At 29.9% G+C, this 18,251-nt stretch overlaps 1 protein-coding gene and 2 long non-coding RNA genes across 3 annotated transcripts; 1 reads left to right on the top strand and 2 right to left on the bottom strand.

Moving 5' to 3' along the window:
• Positions 1 to 475: 475 nt before the first annotated feature.
• LOC107445473 (uncharacterized) lies at positions 476 to 4,799 on the bottom strand. Its single transcript, XM_043055092.3, has one exon. It carries the CDS (start codon positions 3,211 to 3,213, stop codon positions 1,717 to 1,719), a length of 1,497 nt encoding a protein of 498 aa, XP_042911026.1. The 5' UTR covers positions 3,214 to 4,799; the 3' UTR covers positions 476 to 1,716.
• Positions 4,800 to 6,406: 1,607 nt separating this feature from the next.
• Positions 6,407 to 10,827, bottom strand: LOC147804038 (uncharacterized). The gene is made up of 3 exons (XR_015429205.1): positions 10,523 to 10,827; positions 7,913 to 8,062; positions 6,407 to 7,127 (listed from the first exon to the last, which is right to left on the bottom strand). It is a non-coding gene; the product is annotated as an uncharacterized LOC147804038 (long non-coding RNA).
• Positions 10,828 to 11,908: 1,081 nt separating this feature from the next.
• LOC147804037 (uncharacterized) lies at positions 11,909 to 17,810 on the top strand. Its single transcript, XR_015429206.1, has 3 exons — positions 11,909 to 12,747; positions 15,966 to 16,107; positions 17,652 to 17,810. It is a non-coding gene; the product is annotated as an uncharacterized LOC147804037 (long non-coding RNA).
• Positions 17,811 to 18,251: the final 441 nt, after the last annotated feature.

Genomic DNA, 18,251 nt, shown 5'->3' with positions numbered 1-18,251 from the left:
TTTGCAAACCAGTTCTGGCATTGGCGTACTGTCAACACATCGATTAATTTCTTTCTGGCATGAACAGCATTTTTACCTTTTCTGTAGTAAAAAAGTAAAATATGACGAAAATGCTGCTTATTGCTCTCCATATTTAAAAGGGCACCAACTAAATACTACTACGTAGAATAAATTGAACTTTATCACACGATATCTGCTCTCAAAACATATATAACGATAAAGCGGCTTAAGTGTGAAGTTGGGTTCGAAAAAATACAATTAAATCCTCTGTCGGAAAAACCAAATTACTTTCTGAACAACCCGATAATATAACTTAAATTTTTCTCAATTAGTTAAATTTTAATTACAAATATTAATACCAAAAGTAATTTCAGAGATTAATTTGGGATTTTCACCCCTTGTCTTTTTTTAAAAGAAAAATAAACATTCAGTAATACAATTACAAGAGCTATTTTTATAAAATAATTGTACAACATGTGTTAGAAAAGATTTATTAAATAAAAGATGTTACAAATAATTTTATGACAAAGTTGCTAGAAGCCATTTATTTTTTTTCATTAAATGAAACATTAACTTGAACTCGGCAAGAAAATAAATAACAATTTATATTTTAGTCAAACATAACTGGTTGTAAAAAAAAGTAATATAATCCAGTAATCAAGGTAAATTAAAACCAATATGAACATGAATGCTAACATTTAGATCCCTATTATTTAAAAAACTATTTTATCACATGCTTCAAAAATATTGTGTGTCACTACTATCAACAATACTGTATTTAGACATATGACATTTCTGAGAAAAAAACTCTTGTTCTATTATACTAACCAGTGAAAACACAAACATTAAAGTCAGCTATTGAAAAATTAAACTCTCTTTTTTTTATATATATAAAAAAATGAGGTTTTTCACCAGTATGAATAAAACTACAATAAATTAGATGGACATTAAGTGAAAAAAAAAAACTTTTAACATAAAAAAGAATATGGCTTTTAAATAGCAACAACATGACTGTGACATGGCAACAACATGACAATTCTTTCTTGAAAAAGCTTTATTACATATACTACGTGAGTAAGGTTTCTCTCCACTATGAAGACGACTATGTTGAGTCAAACTAAGTCTTAATGAAAAACTCCTGTTACATATACTACAAGAATAAGGTTTCTCACCAGTATGAGCACACCTGTGATCCGTAAGATTACTTTTTGTGAGAAACTCTTATTATATGTAATACATGAATAGGGTTTCTCAACAGTATGAGCACGATTGTGTTTGGTCAGACAAAATTTTTGTGAAAAACTTTTATAACATATAATACAAAAATAAGGCTTCTCACCAGTATGGTGTAATAGAGGGGACTATAATGTACTGTACAACTTGGAAAAAAAAAGTAGAGAAATGTTCAATTAAACGTATATCAAAACAGTGTTCCATTACAGATTTTTTTTTCAAATAAAATAAAATATGGTACATATATTATATTTTTCATTAGCATTGATTTATTTTATTATTACTTTAAATGAGATTCATATTCAATGATACTAATATTGATAGTTTTAATTATAATTATTTAATCAAAACATTATACAGCTATGTATTAAATACCATTTAGAAGTAAAATTTTGTTCAAATATAAGATTAAATAATGCACTCCCCTTTTAATCAACTAACCCGCTTAATGGAATAGAGTTGGCAGGAACCAATGATATTCCTTTAAGTGGGGTTGACTGTACTACAAGAATAAGGTTTCTCACCAGTGTGAATATGACTGTGCTTAGAGAGAGAACTTTTCAGTGAAAATTTTTTATTACATATACTACAAGAATAAGGCTTCTCACCAGTATGAATACGACTGTGTTTATTCAGATCCCCACCATAAGAAAAACTTTTATTACATATACTACAAGAATAAGGTTTCTCACCAGTGTGAGTACGGCTGTGTGTAGTGAGAGAACCTTTCAGTGAAAATTTTTTATTACATATACTACAAGAATAAGGTTTCTCACCAGTGTGAATACGGCTGTGTGTAGTGAGAGAACTTTTCTTTGAAAATTTTTTATTACATATACTACAAGAATAAGGCTTGTCACCAGTATGAACAAGACTGTGTTGATTTAGATGAGTACTTAGAGAAAAACTTTTATTACATATACTACAAGAATATGGCTTTTCACCAGTATGAATACGACTGTGTTTATACAGATCCCCACCATAAGAAAAACTTTTATTACATATACTACAAGAATAAGGCTTGTCACCAGTATGAACAAGACTGTGTTGATTCAGATTAGCACTTAGAGAAAAACTTTTATTACATATACTACAAGAATATGGCTTTTCACCAGTATGAATACGACTGTGTTTATTCAGATCCCCACTATAAGAAAAACTTTTATTACATATACTACAAGAATAAGGCTTCTCCCCAGTATGAATACGACTGTGTTTATTCAGATCCCCACCATAATAAAAACTTTTATTACATATACTAAAAGAATAAGGTTTCTCACCAGTGTGAATACGGCTGTGTGTAGTGAGAGAACCTTTCAGTGAAAATTTTTTATTACATATACTACAAGAATAAGGTTTCTCACCAGTGTGATTACGGCTGTGTGTAGTGAGAGAACTTTTCTTTGAAAATTTTTTATTACATATACTACAAGAATAAGGCTTGTCACCAGTATGAACAAGACTGTGTTGAATTAGATGAGCACTTAGAGAAAAACTTTTATTATATATACTACAAGAATATGGCTTTTCACCAGTATGAACATGACTGTGTGTAGTGAGATTACTTTTTTGCGAAAATTTTTTATTACATATGCTACAAGAATAAGGCTTCTCACCAGTGTGAACAAGACTGTGTTTTTTCAGATGTTCACTTGTAGAAAAACGCTTATAACATATACTACAAGAATATGGCTTCTGACCAGTATGAACATGATTGTGTGTAGTGAGTTTACTTTTTAGTGAAAAACTCTTATTACATATACTACAAGGATAAGGCTTGACAACAGTGTGAACAAGAATGTGTTTAGCCAGTGTACTTCTTTCTGAAAAACTCTTATTACATATACTGCAAGAATAAGGTTTTTCACCAGTATGAACAAGACTGTGTTTAGTCAGTGTACCTTTTTCTGAAAAACTCTTATTACATATACAACAAGAATAAGGTTTTTCACCAGTATGAGCACAGCTGTGTTTAGTCATATTACTGTTTTCTGAAAAACTCTTATTACATATACTACAAGAAGAAAGTATGAACACGACAGTGTTTTTTCAGACTACCTTTTTTCGAAAAACCGCTATTTTATAGAACTACAAGAAAAAGATATTTCACCAGTAAAAATTTTAGTGTTTAGGCAGACTTTTTCCTAAAAAATTCTTGTTAGAATAACAATAAGGTTTACTTACAGGATGATACGTATTCTGAATAAAATTAGGCCCTTAATAACATGATACAGAAAAGAGCATTCTGTATCAAGTGACTTACTTAGACTAAATTTTTAACTAAGTAAAATATAATAGTATAAAAACCGTACAGCAGGCATATGATTTATTAATAGATGCATATGTGAAAACATTAATTTAAATTATATTGATAGGTAAATACTTTCTATTTTTCACAAACACTTTAATAATTTGTTGAACATATCAAACTAAATTATTTAACTTTATGTTTTTTTATCACAAAAAAAAACTGCAGAAATAATGTACAACTTCATGTATTAGATTCAATTAAATTCAATACACTGTGAATGAATGCAGTTTAAGACAGTGTAACATTAATGTTATTTGTTATTAGGAAGACATATTATAAAAATAAACATGAATAAACAATGATATTATTTGCTTTGAACATGATATTATCCAATTTAATTTCAATAGTTATTTATTCAAACAGACACTGCAGAAATATAGTTCATTATAAATGAAGAAAAGCAAAAAAAATTTTGTTTCCCCCTTTCACAAACTTAAAAGAAATTTGGGAGGGTCAAAAAAAGTTTAATTCTATTAAATTGCCTTCACAGAATACAGAAAATATTTCCTTAGTATGAACAGGAAAATCACAATTTAAATTTTTTGTGTATAAATATCAAATTATATGTGTTGTATGAAAGTGACAGACATCTTAATTATCTGCAACAGTTTAATAATGCACTGAATAAATTATTTTCACATTATGATCTCAAAACAATTAAATGAAACTACCTCTTTTTGTACACTTTTCAGAACTGAAGTTAAATGTTTCACAATAAAGAAGTATAATCATGAACTACACTTGGAAATTTATGAACACACAAAGTACAGACATTAAATTTCCATAGGTGTAAATATTTTAATATATATAGGTGTAAATATTTCAGAACATCTTTGTAACTGTGACACACATTGCACAGATAGTATTTGCTGTTAGTATCACAACATAGAATGTTACTGCTAACATAGAATGTTGCCTTTTGCCAGGAAGAAATGACACACACTTAATGAATAGTATATTAATTATATAAACCGTGTAGAAAGCACTATCTTTTTTTTTTTTAAAAAAAAAGAAAGATTTATGCACGCAAAATATGAATTTTATTTATTGTCAGCAAGAAGATATTTTATCATTCACATCGATTTTTTTTTTCTGCATAAAGAAGAATTAGATCTGCGTGGAAATAATTTTTTTAAAGCGCTTTCTATATCGTTTCCATTACAACGATGGTAATTCACTTTACATTTGTAAGATTATGGATACCCAGGCTTATAAATTTGAACCAAGCTCTATGACGAGCTCTATGAACGAGCTCTATGCTTTAGCTTATAGCTCTGTATTTCGATTAATTTGGTTTAGGGTTGAGGCTTAATTGATAGCTGGAGGTTATAGCAAAAATTCAGAAGAGGTTTGTGGATCCTCTGTAGAGCCGATGACTCCCCTGCTTTGGTAGCCCTACGGCCTGCATGCGAAGTCGAGCACTTTGAGGTAGAATAGTTTAACGAGGACCACTACCGCACACCCTCGGTCCCTAAGCAGACTAATGAAAGTTGTCACCCATCCGCACACTAACAGCAGCCAGTGATGTTTGACATTGGTGATCTGGTGAGAACCGTGTCTTAACGATCAGTCCACTGCGGGACTTCCGAGGACTAAAAGACAATTTCACGATATGGTATAAGTTGGATTCAGAAGCGATAAGGAATGGTAATGTTCTATTCGAGCGTCCTGGAATGAGGGACATTCCAGGGGGTAGTGATCGTTTGTGTTGATACCTCCGCAGTGCGGGCAGTTTGGGTTTTGTATCAATTTACAATTGTGTAAGATAGCATTTGTTGGAAGAGATTTAGTTTTGAGCCTGGCAATTAACACATCGAGATTTTGGGAGCTGATTAGTAGACGGTGATCTTGAGATCCATCAAGTTGGGAGAAGGAAAGGAAGTATTTGCAAGCCCTTATGAAAAAATCGAGGTATAAATGAGGTATAAACAAGGTATATTTTAAAGGTATAAAGGAGGTTGTTATTTAAAGACGTCGTTGAGGTTGAAAAGGGTGCAAATGAATACCTCAAAACCAACCTCAAATATACCTTAATATATACCTCCAGAGGTATATATGTTTCAACTTGAGGTGTTTAATTTTACATCTTGGGAGAGGTAGATATTTACTACTTTAAAGTGTTTCATTTTCAACCTTAGGTTATTACTTATCAGCTTGAAGTATATTTATTTACACTTGTGGAAGTATTTATTCAACAACCTAAAGTGTGTCATTTTACACTTCAGGTTATTATAAATCAACCTCAGGTGTATTTTGTTCCACTTCAGGTAATTATTTTTCAACCTCAGGTATCTAATTTTATGCTTGTAGAGATATATATTTTTCAACGTATGGTGTGTCATTTTACACTTCAGGTTATTTCAAATCAACCTCAGGTGTATTTTGTTCGACCTTAGGTTATTACTTATCAGCTTGAAATATATTTTTTTACACTTGTGGAAGTATTTATTCAACAACCTAAGGTGTGTCATTTTACACTTCAGGTTATTATAAATCAACCTCAGGTGTATGTTGTTCGACCTCAGGTAATTATTTTTCAACCTCAGGTATCTAATTTTATGCTTGTAGAGGTATATATTTTTCAACCTGAGGCATGTCATTTTACTCTTCAGGTTATTTCAAATCTACCTCAGGTGTAATTTTTGATAGTTGGAAAGGTGATTTTTTACTAACGTAAGGTGTATTATTTTTCACCTCAAATATAAGTTTTTATGCTTGTAAAGGAAATTTTTTTAATCAAACTAAAATATGCCATTTTTCCCTTCAGGTTATATTTTTTTATGCTAATGCTGGTAATTAAATATAATTAAAATGTTTCTCCTTAGACTGCTAATTTTTAACCTAAAATATATATCCTTTCACTTGTAGAGGTATTTATCACTCTGATGGAGTTTTTAATGTTACACATTAGGTGGTAATTACTTATTAACTTTTTACGGTCTGTCTTAATTTTCACTGCTAATCCTGATGCTAAGAAACTATTTTCTAAACACATAGGCGGAATACGGATGAATCTTTCTTTCGAAAGAATTTTCGACTGATTTCCATGTATTATGTGAAGAAAAGTAAAATGCAATGCAAAGAATATATCTTCCTTTAATTTTGAAATACAACCCATTGGAATGTATTCTTCCTCACACAATTCAAAATAGGAATTTTCACTTAACGCCTTTAATTTATAGTTTGTGAACCTTGTGCTAATTTGCAATTAAATAGTTCATAAAATTTATTAATCTTGAATTAACATGTAGAGTTGAATAATGTTAAGTATGCTGACTCATAAACCTTAAAAGAACATTTCAAATGTTTCTGTAATTTTAATAATTTCAATTAAACTATCGTGAAAAGAGGATACATTTGTTTCAGAAAAATGTGGGAACTCATTTATATAGAACAGATGTTAAAGGCGCTAATTTTTTGTAAAAGCGAAATAACAGCAAATTTAAATAATTTAGCCAGCTTACAAATAAAAACTTTTATTAACAAAAAAAATTAATTTTTCGTTCAAGAAATCAAAATTCTTGACAATTACTCTGCTTCTTCTGCAAGTTTGCTGTGCTTACGTTATTTGGAGCATTGGAACCTATAAATAAAAAATTTGAATTAGCGAGAGTCATATTTACATTGATAATGACAAATTTTAAAAGATTAGAATAATATTTTAAAGCTTATTTCGTTGCATAAATCACCTTTTATTATTATTTCTATTCAAGTTTGAATAAATAAATGGTTTCTTTAGTAACAGCAGATGAATAATAATAATGACCTGCAAAACTCTCCTCCCAGTATATTTCAATTCTTTATTTTGACTGTTTAAACATATCACTTAAAAAAGCTAATTTTTCTATAAGATGCATATAAAAACTGCTGTAGAAATAACACGCTTATTGAAATTCTTAATTTTCCAATAATTCAACCGACCATTTTTAATTATGGATTGTTATGCTGATATTTAAATTTTTTTCTCAGCAAATTTTGAATAAATTCAATTACACTGGCCTGCTTGTTTAAATTTTTAGTCCAATTTCGCAAAAGAAATTGTACTAAAACCAATTCTCAATGCTGATGATTCCGAAAATAATTGTCTATCACGTAAGGTTTTTAAAAACAAAAGGTCATTTTCAACCTTTTATTTAATGTGATCAAGAATCAATCATCTTTTAATAAAAGAATATAGAACATCAATGTTTTGTGTTTTTCATGCCCCATCGAAATAAAAGCAACATTAAGTTTATATGTTTACTTGCCTGAGGGAATAATTTAAGATAATGCTGTAAAATAATGTTTTCAAAAATCAAAGATCATGCAAACTTTATCAGTAATTTTTTAGGTGAAAAGATTTCATTGAATCAAAGGAGAATAATTTACTTGTCTTTTTTCTTTTTGGTGTATATTTAGAGTTACTCCCAGGGGAAGGCTCTCCAGTTACTAGTCTCCACTTCCTCCTAGCTGCAGAGCACGTATTATTGACAGCCTTATTCAAACCTTGAAATTCTGGATGCCATTTACGGAGCAGCTCTGTAAAAGTTGCATGTTCAAGTTGAGTAAAATCAAGTTATATAAAAGTTACATAGCAAGTTTCATTTGGAAATTTTCAGATGAGATTTTTTTTTTAAGAAATTGAAGGAAATTGAAATATATATTTATATAACTTTGATAAGTTACTAATGTTGACAACAAAAATCCAGAGTCAATAATACTTTTAAACTTTTTTAACTACAATATAAGCAGATTAAGTATAGGTTCACCAAAATGATTTTAATATTTAATTGAAATAATAAAATTATTTTTTTGGAATAGCTGTCTCAGTAAATTTGTTTTATACAATATTCTTTGTGGATTAAAGATAAAAACTATTTTATTAGAGCACACTATTTATACGAAAAGTTTTCATGTTCTTTTAGTCTCTTTACGAGTCTTCACGAGTCTTATTAAAAATAAATTGAAAATCATTCCAAAGTATTAAACTGCATCATGTTGATCTAGAATAATATTCAAGATTTTGCCTTAGCGGACTAAAAACTAAAATAAAACTAAACACAGTGGCGCGACAGCCCATAGAGGGCCAAGGTCTACTGTGCCCATTTCAGTTTTCTTGACCTTGGGCTCTGGGATGCAGGAGCAGATGTTCCGGTTAGGTGGTCAGCCGAACGCGGAACCCCCAGTGTTTAGTTCCCAAGCATGCTTGGTACTCATTTATCGACCCACTGAAGGGATGAAAGGCTGAGTCAACCTTGCCCGGCCCAAGGATCGAACCCAGGACCTGTGGCACGGAAGAGAGGGGCGTTGCCTTAGTGGACTAAACGGACAAAAAGTTTGAATTTTGCATGAGAATTTTTTAAGTGGATGCCAGTTTTCCTTTACCTATAGTTGCCTTTTTGCTAACTAACTTCAGATATTATTTAATAGGTGATACACATACAAATACTTTTAAGATACTCAACTAAACCAAGCTTATGTATAAAAGGGCAAGTAAACTTAAACTAGGCTGCATTAATTTCTTCGTAAAAATTTTAGTAACTTGTACTTGTCAGAATTCAATATGCTGTTGCTGGAATTATTATGGTGTTATTGAAGAAATGATTTCTGGTGAAAAGATGCGTTCTCTTAATCTTAATTTTAATGTTGAACTAAGCCATATTACACAAGTAACTAATTCTGGCAACTTTAACTTAATTCCTGTGACAAATATATCTTCTGTTTCTATTTCCATCCAGTGCTATGACACTGGAAAAATTTATTTTGCTAATGTGGTGAACAATCTAGAATTAGAATAACTTTTTTCTCTCTAGAGGCAATGTATATGTAAGTTCAGTAATCCCCGCTTATATATAATGTAATCGCTGCTAATATCACTCACTTATTATTACCGAAATTATTCGGTTCTGATTTTTTTTCATTGATATTATAGTTTTCTGCGATCCTTACATAATTTAATGTTATTAGAATTTAATTTTCAAAATTCTTTATTTATTAGCGTTATATTTTTATTTACTCTGCACATTTAAAAATAAAAAAAATTCTTTTCTTTCTCTGCGATAATGTTAGAATTTCCAATTTCTCATCATTTCTGGAGTTTAAAAACAAAATATTTTTCAGATTATGAAAATTTATGAAGTTTGCTTTATTAATTTGTGAGGGGGGTTAAAAAATTAGTTCACTAAAATTAGCTTGAATCTTATCTCATATTACATATATTTTTATTAAAAAAAAATTTCAGATTTTATAAGGAATTCTCATATATTTTTTAATGAAATTTGTTGATTTGATATGGTAAACTTGTTTCCTACCTTAGAATCACCTGTTAATAGTAAACATTAATTTAAAAAAATGAATATTTACTTCGAAAAACAGGATTGTTTTTTTTCTTCATGTTTGTAAATATATATTTTTATGAAAATGCAACTTTTGAAGAAATATTAAAATTTTTGTGTGATGTATTTACCCTGATTGCAATTTTTATTGTATATGTTTATTTTATTAGTTAAATATGTATGTTAGATTTTTGTTGAAGGCAACAAATATGCATTTCGTTCCTTACAATAGTATTGTTTATTTGTTTTATTACCTGCAATATATAGAAACTGTTAACTTTCAATTTTCAGTGATTTATTTATAAGAGAAATTATGAACCTTTTACTCAATCAGCTTGCATACTGCTACGTTAAAACATATACATTTAAGCAAAACAAAAAGAATAGTTATATTTGAATAAATTACAAACAATAAAATATACTGTGAGTAACCTGCTGTAACGATTCACCAGTAACGTTACCCTAAACAGCGACGAGAAATATTTAGATTGATCTGTCTTATTGCTAAGCCTACAACAATAGCCTCAAAGAATATCCTCCGACTTAAATAATGTAAGATCAGGACGCGTCTTTAAAACAAAAATAATGAAATTTAAGTTTGAAAGTTGAGGCATATTTGATTAAAAGTGACAAAGCTAAATTAATAAATGTCAAGCACACTTACCGAATTTTAAAGAAACTTTCGATTGTAAACACACACGCCATTTGCCGGCTAGCACGGAACTCTGGGAAGTGAGCTAGTTGATATGAAGTGTACTTTAAACAACCTTAAAACAACCTTAGGTATAAATAAAATGACTTCATACATCTCAATAAAGACCTCACTCTCTTTAGTTGAAAAAAATTATATTTTTTATACCTCGTAAATACCTCTTTTGTTACAAGTGTAAAAAAAACAACCTGGTGAACCTTAAAAACTGCCTCATGATTCTGGTTGATATGAAGTGAATTTTAAACAACCTCAAAATAAGCTTTGGTATAAATAAAAGGACTTCATATACCTCAATAAATATCTCACTCTCGTTAGTTGAAATAAGGTCAATTTTTTTATACCTCAAAAATACCTCTTTTATTACAAGTATCAGAAAATCAACTTGATATACCTTAAAAATCACCTTATCAGTCTGGTTGATTTGAAGTGAATTTAAAACAACCTCAAAATAAGCTTAGGTATAAATAAAATGACTTCATATACCTCAATAAATATCTCACTCTTTTTAGTTGAAATAAGGTAAAAAATTTTACACCTCAAAAATACCTCTTTTGTTACAAATGTAAGAAAATAAACCTGGTATACCTTAAAAATCACCTTATCAGTCTGGATGATTTGAAGTGAATTTTAAACAACCTCAAAACAAGCTGAAGTATATATAAATCAACCTCGTACACCTTAATTACAACCTTTACGAGGTATAATTTTTATTTCTGTTTTCTCTGCAACCTTAAATATACCTGAAATATACCTCAAAACAACCTTAATACCTCAAAAATACCTCAAATCAACCTTAAATATACCTTAAATTTTCATAAGGGAGCCTTTCATACACAGAGTTCTTTATTTAGCAGTTCATTAAGGAAGGTTTGACTGAGGTCTTGAGGTGATGAAAGGTGGCTTATGAAGTTTTTGTTTAGTGCTTGTGTTGCAAGCTGGTCTGCGTGTTCGTTTTTATTTATTCCTAAATGAGCTGGAACCCAAATAAAGGGGAAAGATCTCACTGTCTGACTAGTTTTGGCAATTTGGTCAAGAAGAAGAAGGGAGATTCGTGGAGATTTCCGCCGGGTGCCTTTTTTGAGAGACAGAAGGATCGAACGGCTGTCCGTTAGACAGATATAGTGATCGTTGCTTGTAGTGCAATGTTTGAGGGTTAAGAGCATAGCCAATCCTTCGGCTGTAAAGATCAATGTATGAGTACCCTTACGAAAATTTAAGGTATATTTAAGGTTGATTTGAGGTATTTTTGAGGTATTAAGGTTGATTTGAGGTATATTTGAGGTATATTTAAGGTTGCACAGAAAACAGCAATAAAAATTATACCTCGTAAAGGTTGTAATTAAGGTGGACGAGGTTGTTTTACATACACTTCAGCTTGCTTTGAGGTTGTTTAAAATTCACTTCAAATCAACCAGACTGATAAGATGATTTTTGAGGTATACCAAGTTGATTTTCTTACACTTGTAACAACAGAGGTATTTTTGAGGTATAAAAATTTTTACCTTGTTTCAACTAAAGAAAGTGAGGTATTTATTGAGGTATATGAAGTCATTTTATTTATACCTAAGCTTATTTTGAGGTAGTTTTAAAAGCACTTCATACCAACCAGACTGATAAGGTGATTTTTAAGGTATACGAGGTTGTTTTTCTTACACTTGTAACAAAAGAGGTATTTTATTTATGAGGTATAAAAAAATCAACCTTATTTCAACTAACGAGAATGAGGTATTTACGAGGTATAAAAAAATATACCTTATTTCAACTAAAGAGAGTGAGGTATTTATTGAGGTATATGAAGTAATTTTATCTATACCTAAGCTTATTTGGAGGTTATTTTAAAATCACTTCATATCAACCAGACTGATGAGGTAGTTTCCAAGGTATACCAGGTTGTTTTTCTTACACTTGTAACAAAAGAGGTATTTATGAGGTATAAAAAAATCAACCTTATTTCAACTAACGAGAATGAGGTATTTACGAGGTATAAAAAAATCAACCTTATTTCAACTAACGAGAGCGATGTATTTATTGAGGTGTATGAAGTCATTTTATTTATACCTAAGCTTGTTTTAAGGTTGTTTAAAGTACACTTCATATTAACTAGCTCACTTCCCAGAATTCCGTGCGAGCCGGCAAATGGCGTGTGTGTTGACAATCGAAAGTGTATTCGAAATTCGGTAAGTGTGCTTGACATTTATTAATTTGGTTTTATCACTTTTAATCAAATATGCTTCGATTTTCAAACTTAAATTTTATTATTTTTGTTTTAAAGATGCTTCCTGATCTTAAATAGTTTAAGTTGGGGGATATTTTTAGAAGCTATTAGTGTAAAGTGACCACACGTCCCGATTTTGGCGGGACAGTCCCGCTTTTTTGTGGACTGTCCCGCGTCCCGCCGATTTTTTAAAATGTCCCGCTTTTTAGAAAATATTTGCATTTCTTATTTTAAATGTACTGTAAAAATATATTACCTATTATTTATTAAGTATTATGGTGAATATAAAGAAATAAAAAATAGATTTAAAAAAATACATTAAATGCATGCAGAGTAAACTAAATTAGGCAATGTACCGAGTTAGATTTATTCGGTGGTGTTCGATCATTGTCGTTACGTCTCGGCTTAATTCAGATAAGTGCAGACAGGCGGACTGCCGATAGACAGTGCGGTTTGTTGTTTTCAATTTGACTTTCGGTTTGACTCGATTCGATTGACGAAGATAGTGGTAGAGCAATAGTCGCTACAACGTAATGGCCAGAAAGGTAAAATTTAATACTCTTTTTTAGCCTTTGTAGTAAATTTTTTTATTTATTTCTAGTATTTACCCACAGAATAAAAGATAAGTAAAAAAAGAGAATGCAAATTTAATGAAGAGCTAAGCAGAGAATTACCATTTATTAAAAAAACTAAAATAGACTATATGGTACGGTGTGATAAATGCAATGCTGAATTTTCGGTCTCACATGGTGGAAAAAACGATATTACTAAACATCTAGCGACAAAGAGGCACAAAAGATTTTTTAATAATGTCGCTTCCTCATATAAAATGGAACAGTTTTTTCGCAGTGCTAGCTTTAGCAACACGGAAAAACAGCTTGCATTAGCGGAAGGGCTATTTGCTTTCCGCACCATAAACCACAATCAAAGTTTCAGATCAATGGATTGTACGTCGCAAGTGATCAAAACATTATACGACAAAAAATATGCATGTGCGAGGACAAAAACCGAAGCAATTATTTGTAATGTTTTTTCACCATATTCGTTTTCACAACTGCAGAAAGAATTAGAAAAATGCTCATTTATATCCATATATTCTGATGCTTCCAACCACAAACATTTAAAATTATTTCCCACAATTGTTAGATTTTTTGATCCGGAAACAGGAATTAAAATTAGAATATTAGATTTTGTTTCATTGCCGGGTGAAACTTCACAAATAATTTTTGACTCAATAAGTACTATTTTGAAAAAGAATAATTTGAACGATAAAATTATTGCCTATTGTGCGGATAACACTAACGCAAATTTTGGTGGAAAAGCTAGAAGAGGCATCAATAACGTTTTTACGAAACTTAACGAACATTTGAACCAAAAAATTATTGGAGTAGGTTGTGCAGCTCACATTCTACATAATGCTATTCAAACAGCATCTGACTTACTTCCAGTTGATGTTGAAAATATTATTGCAAAAATTTATTCGTATTTTTATATATATACTGTGCGTGTTGAAAGTTTGAAGGATTTTTGTGAAATCGCAGAAATCGAATATAAAAGAATTCTTGGTTACAGCAAAACACGATGGCTAGCTCTTTTACCAGCTGTAGAAAATATTTTAAAAATATACGAACCATTAAAATCATACTTTTTATCACAAGATAAATGTCCAAGAATATTGCAGCTCTTTTTTGAAAATGGCACATCACAAATTTGGCTTCAGTTCATTCACAACCAAGCTACATTATTTCACTATTTTATTATTGAAAGTTATTGAAGGGGACAAAATTTCAATTACGGAAGTGTCAAATGAAATCAATATTTTAAAAACAAAATTACGAGAAAGAATTGATAATGATTACATTCCTTTAATTATTCGAAAAGACATCACTAGGTTGGAAGAACAAGGTGCCATTAAACGACCTGATTTCTTGAACCATGTCAAAAATTTCTATAATAACTGCTTGGAATATCTTGAAGAATGGACAGTTCAATTCGAAGATGTTAAAAAATTTTCATTGGGTGACATTAAAAAAGGAGATTTTATGGGAATATGTGGAAAAATCTTTTGAATATATTAGTAACCATTTTCCGAAAAATAATATTTGCGAAAATGATCTTTTTGATGAGGTGTCATTGGTAAAAAGATATGTTACAGATGAAAAAATTAAATGTTGGTTGTCTGCAAATGTGGAAACAGACAAAAAATGGACGGAGTTATTCCTTCATTTTAAACAGAATAATATTCCTTATCAAAATATTTTGAAAATTGTAGAATTCGCGCTCTCCCTTCCGGGAACAAATGCAGCAACAGAACGTGTTTTTTCTAGTATCAATAAAATATGGACAACTGAAAAAACGCAGTTGAACATTAAAACTTTAAAATCTATTTTAAGTGTAAAATATAATTTGACCAATTCATGTGAAATATTTCACGACATTTTAATAAATGATCCGAATCTATTGCAAAGTATTCACTCGGATCAAAAATATGACCGTGAAAGAAAATCATAATTTTTTTTAAATAAAAAATTTAATTTGATTAAAAATCATAATGTTCAAATTATTATTTTTTACAAATATTTTTATAGTCACCGATAATTAATAATAAATACATTTTTGTACAAGTATATGAATGTATACAATAAAATATATATAACTAAATTGTAATTCTCATTTCATCCCATTTGTCCCGCTTTGTCTCAGTGAAAATGTGGTCACTTTATATTAGTGTAGGCTTAGCAATAAGAGAGAACAATCGAAATATTTCTCGTCGCTGTTTAGGGTAACGTTACTGGTGAATCGTTACAGCAGGTTATGCACAGTATATTTCATTGTTTGCAATTTGTTCAAATATAACTATTCTTTTATTTTGCTTAAATGTATATGTTTCAACGTTGCAGTATGCAAGCTGATTAGTTGAGTAAAATGTTCATAATTTCTCTTATAAATAAATCATTGAAAATTGAAATATCTTTAAAATAGCAATTTTGCTTTGAAATTCTACTATAGCTGTATGCTTATCGTTTGCTCGGATATCTGTTGCAAAGTTGATATTGTTGTTTATGAGTCAAAATATGTATAATAACACTGTATTTTAAATCTGATTTTTTTTTTTAAATCTGATTAACGGGCAATTTCTTTTTCTTGCATACATGTATATATACATATGCATATTTACAGAGCTTATCCACTGTTCCCTGATATTGCTGAGATGACCTAGGCTGTAAATAGCACATGTGCAGCAGCGATGAAGAAGTGACTAGCAAGTTACTGCTCAGCCTTCTCCTAGGAAATAGTTCTGAATTCATACCATAAAGAAAAAGTAATCTCTGCTGCGGTCAGTGTGCGGGTGGGTGACCACTTGGATCAGTCTGCGTAGGGACCGAGGGTGTGCGGTATTGGTCCTCGTTAAACTGTGCTAGCGTAAAGTGCTCGACTTCGCGCGCAGGTCGTCGGGCTACCAAAGCGGGGGTGTCATCCCCTCCGCAGAGGATCAAAATTGTGATGGCATGTCTTCGGATCATCCTCCGGGATGTTTCCCAGACCGTCGCCAACAGCCTATTGTGCAGCTCTAGTGCGACTTAAATTAACAACAACAACAATAAACTACAGCATTTATTCAATTGTTGTAACAATAGTTTGTTAGATATTTGATAATTGAAAACTAGTAACTGTACTAGCTCACTTTTTTATGTTTGATCACACTGCTATTTTCACTACGTGTTATTTTTTCTCAATTTACCCACGTTAATTATTTACTAAGCAGATTGTTATTACTTATTAAAATATTGAATAGAATTAAATTTAACCCGATTTCAAGTTTATATGACAATTTGTTTCAAGGTTATGAGCATTTTTATGCAGCTGTTCACTACTCAAAAATTAGCGACTTTCGGAAATCTTAAATGTTTTAGAAATAAGCCAGTATAGTTTCTTATGCAATTTTAATGCTGAATTGAATCAAATCAATTGCAAATAAAGACATTTATTGTTAAAAGTAATATGCAATTTTTTGAATTTCATCTTATGGGATGTGTTTTTATATTTAAACAAATGTTTGTAACAACTAGCTATTAGTTTTATTCTGCTTGGTATTATAAATTATATAGGAGATATTGTACTCAACTTATTTTAAAAGTATTATTTCAAATCATTCTCTCTTAGACATTTTCCTCACATAAAATTACTCACAACTTTAAAATAAATGCTCCTTATCAACTTGTAATTTGTTCTATTCGATTGAGTGTAAAAAAAGAATTAAAATTGGTACATAACTTTAAAATTTAATTTATTAGACGATTGTTGATTCTTGATTACATTTATTAAAAAGTATTTAAATAACTATTTTTTAAGAAACTCTTATGTGATTGACAATAACGGAAGTCCTCTTCAGAATCAGCGTCTAAAATTTATAAAAAAGCTATTAGTTTCATAAAGTCTGACAAAAAGTTTAAAAATATATAGACTAGGTTTATTGAGTTTAAAGATTTGTAAGAAAAGAAAGAAAGAAAATATAATTATCAAACTTACAAGTACCATAATGATACCAAATGTATAGAAAAATACAAAGTGTTAAAATTGCATATTAAGATTGGAATTATATCTTTGAATTTCTGTAAATGTTGTTAATGGTAGTACTGACATTAGTGTACTTTATTTTGTGGCTGTGGTACCTGTCATGCTTTTTAGCTATGAGGATTGAATAGAAATGGCAGAAGAGTACTACTATTTATCTGATAAAGAAAATTAACTTCATCCAGTTAATTTAAATCATTAAAAAAATAATTTCTAATATTTTAATAGTTTAAAACCTGCCACTATTATTGTAAATATGACTTACTTACTAATTAATTTTTTTTCTTTTAGGTTCCAATAATTACAAGTTTCAACAGGCAGACAGTAGACGGAAACAGTATTTAAAATAATTTTGTTGAATTGTAAAAAAATTAAATTTTAGTTTTAAATAAAAGTATTTGAATTTCAGCTGACTAATTATTTAAATTTGTAGTTTTATAGCTTAAGAAATTCAAGCACATTAGACAACTATTTTCTAAAAGCATGAGTTCTAATTGTAGAATTTGGATAAGTGTTATTTTAAGATGATTTAATTCAATCTATTAAAATTACAGAAGAATTATGCATTTAAAACCTTCTTTATAACTTAACAAAGGAAGCAATTACTGCCGAAGGTTTAATATTAAAAACTTCAGATTGATAAATGAAGATCTCTACTAGTGAAAAAATGTAATGACATACATTATTCTTCATATAATATAGATAATATCTTTATATATATATTATATTTTTTATATAGTAAGGTTAAAAATTTAACAACTGAGTAAACACCTCACATTCGTAAGTACTGAAAAAACAGCTTTAGGTTGAGCTACATAAGCCTGAAGTGTAAAATGTCGCATCTTTGGTTGATGAATTAATACTACTTCTAAAAATACAAAAATATATACT

This window comes from Parasteatoda tepidariorum, chromosome 9 (genome assembly GCF_982258835.1).
Source record: "Parasteatoda tepidariorum strain Cologne lab strain chromosome 9, Ptep-v5.0, whole genome shotgun sequence".
Lineage (NCBI taxonomy): Eukaryota > Metazoa > Arthropoda > Arachnida > Araneae > Theridiidae > Parasteatoda > Parasteatoda tepidariorum.
This window is presented reverse-complemented; position numbering and strand designations above follow the sequence as displayed.

Bases quoted from the DNA above. Each gene is read 5' to 3' on its own strand.
- LOC107445473 (XM_043055092.3), bottom strand. From the start codon at position 3,213: ATGACTAAACACAGCTGTGCTCATACTGGTGAAAAACCTTATTCTTGT.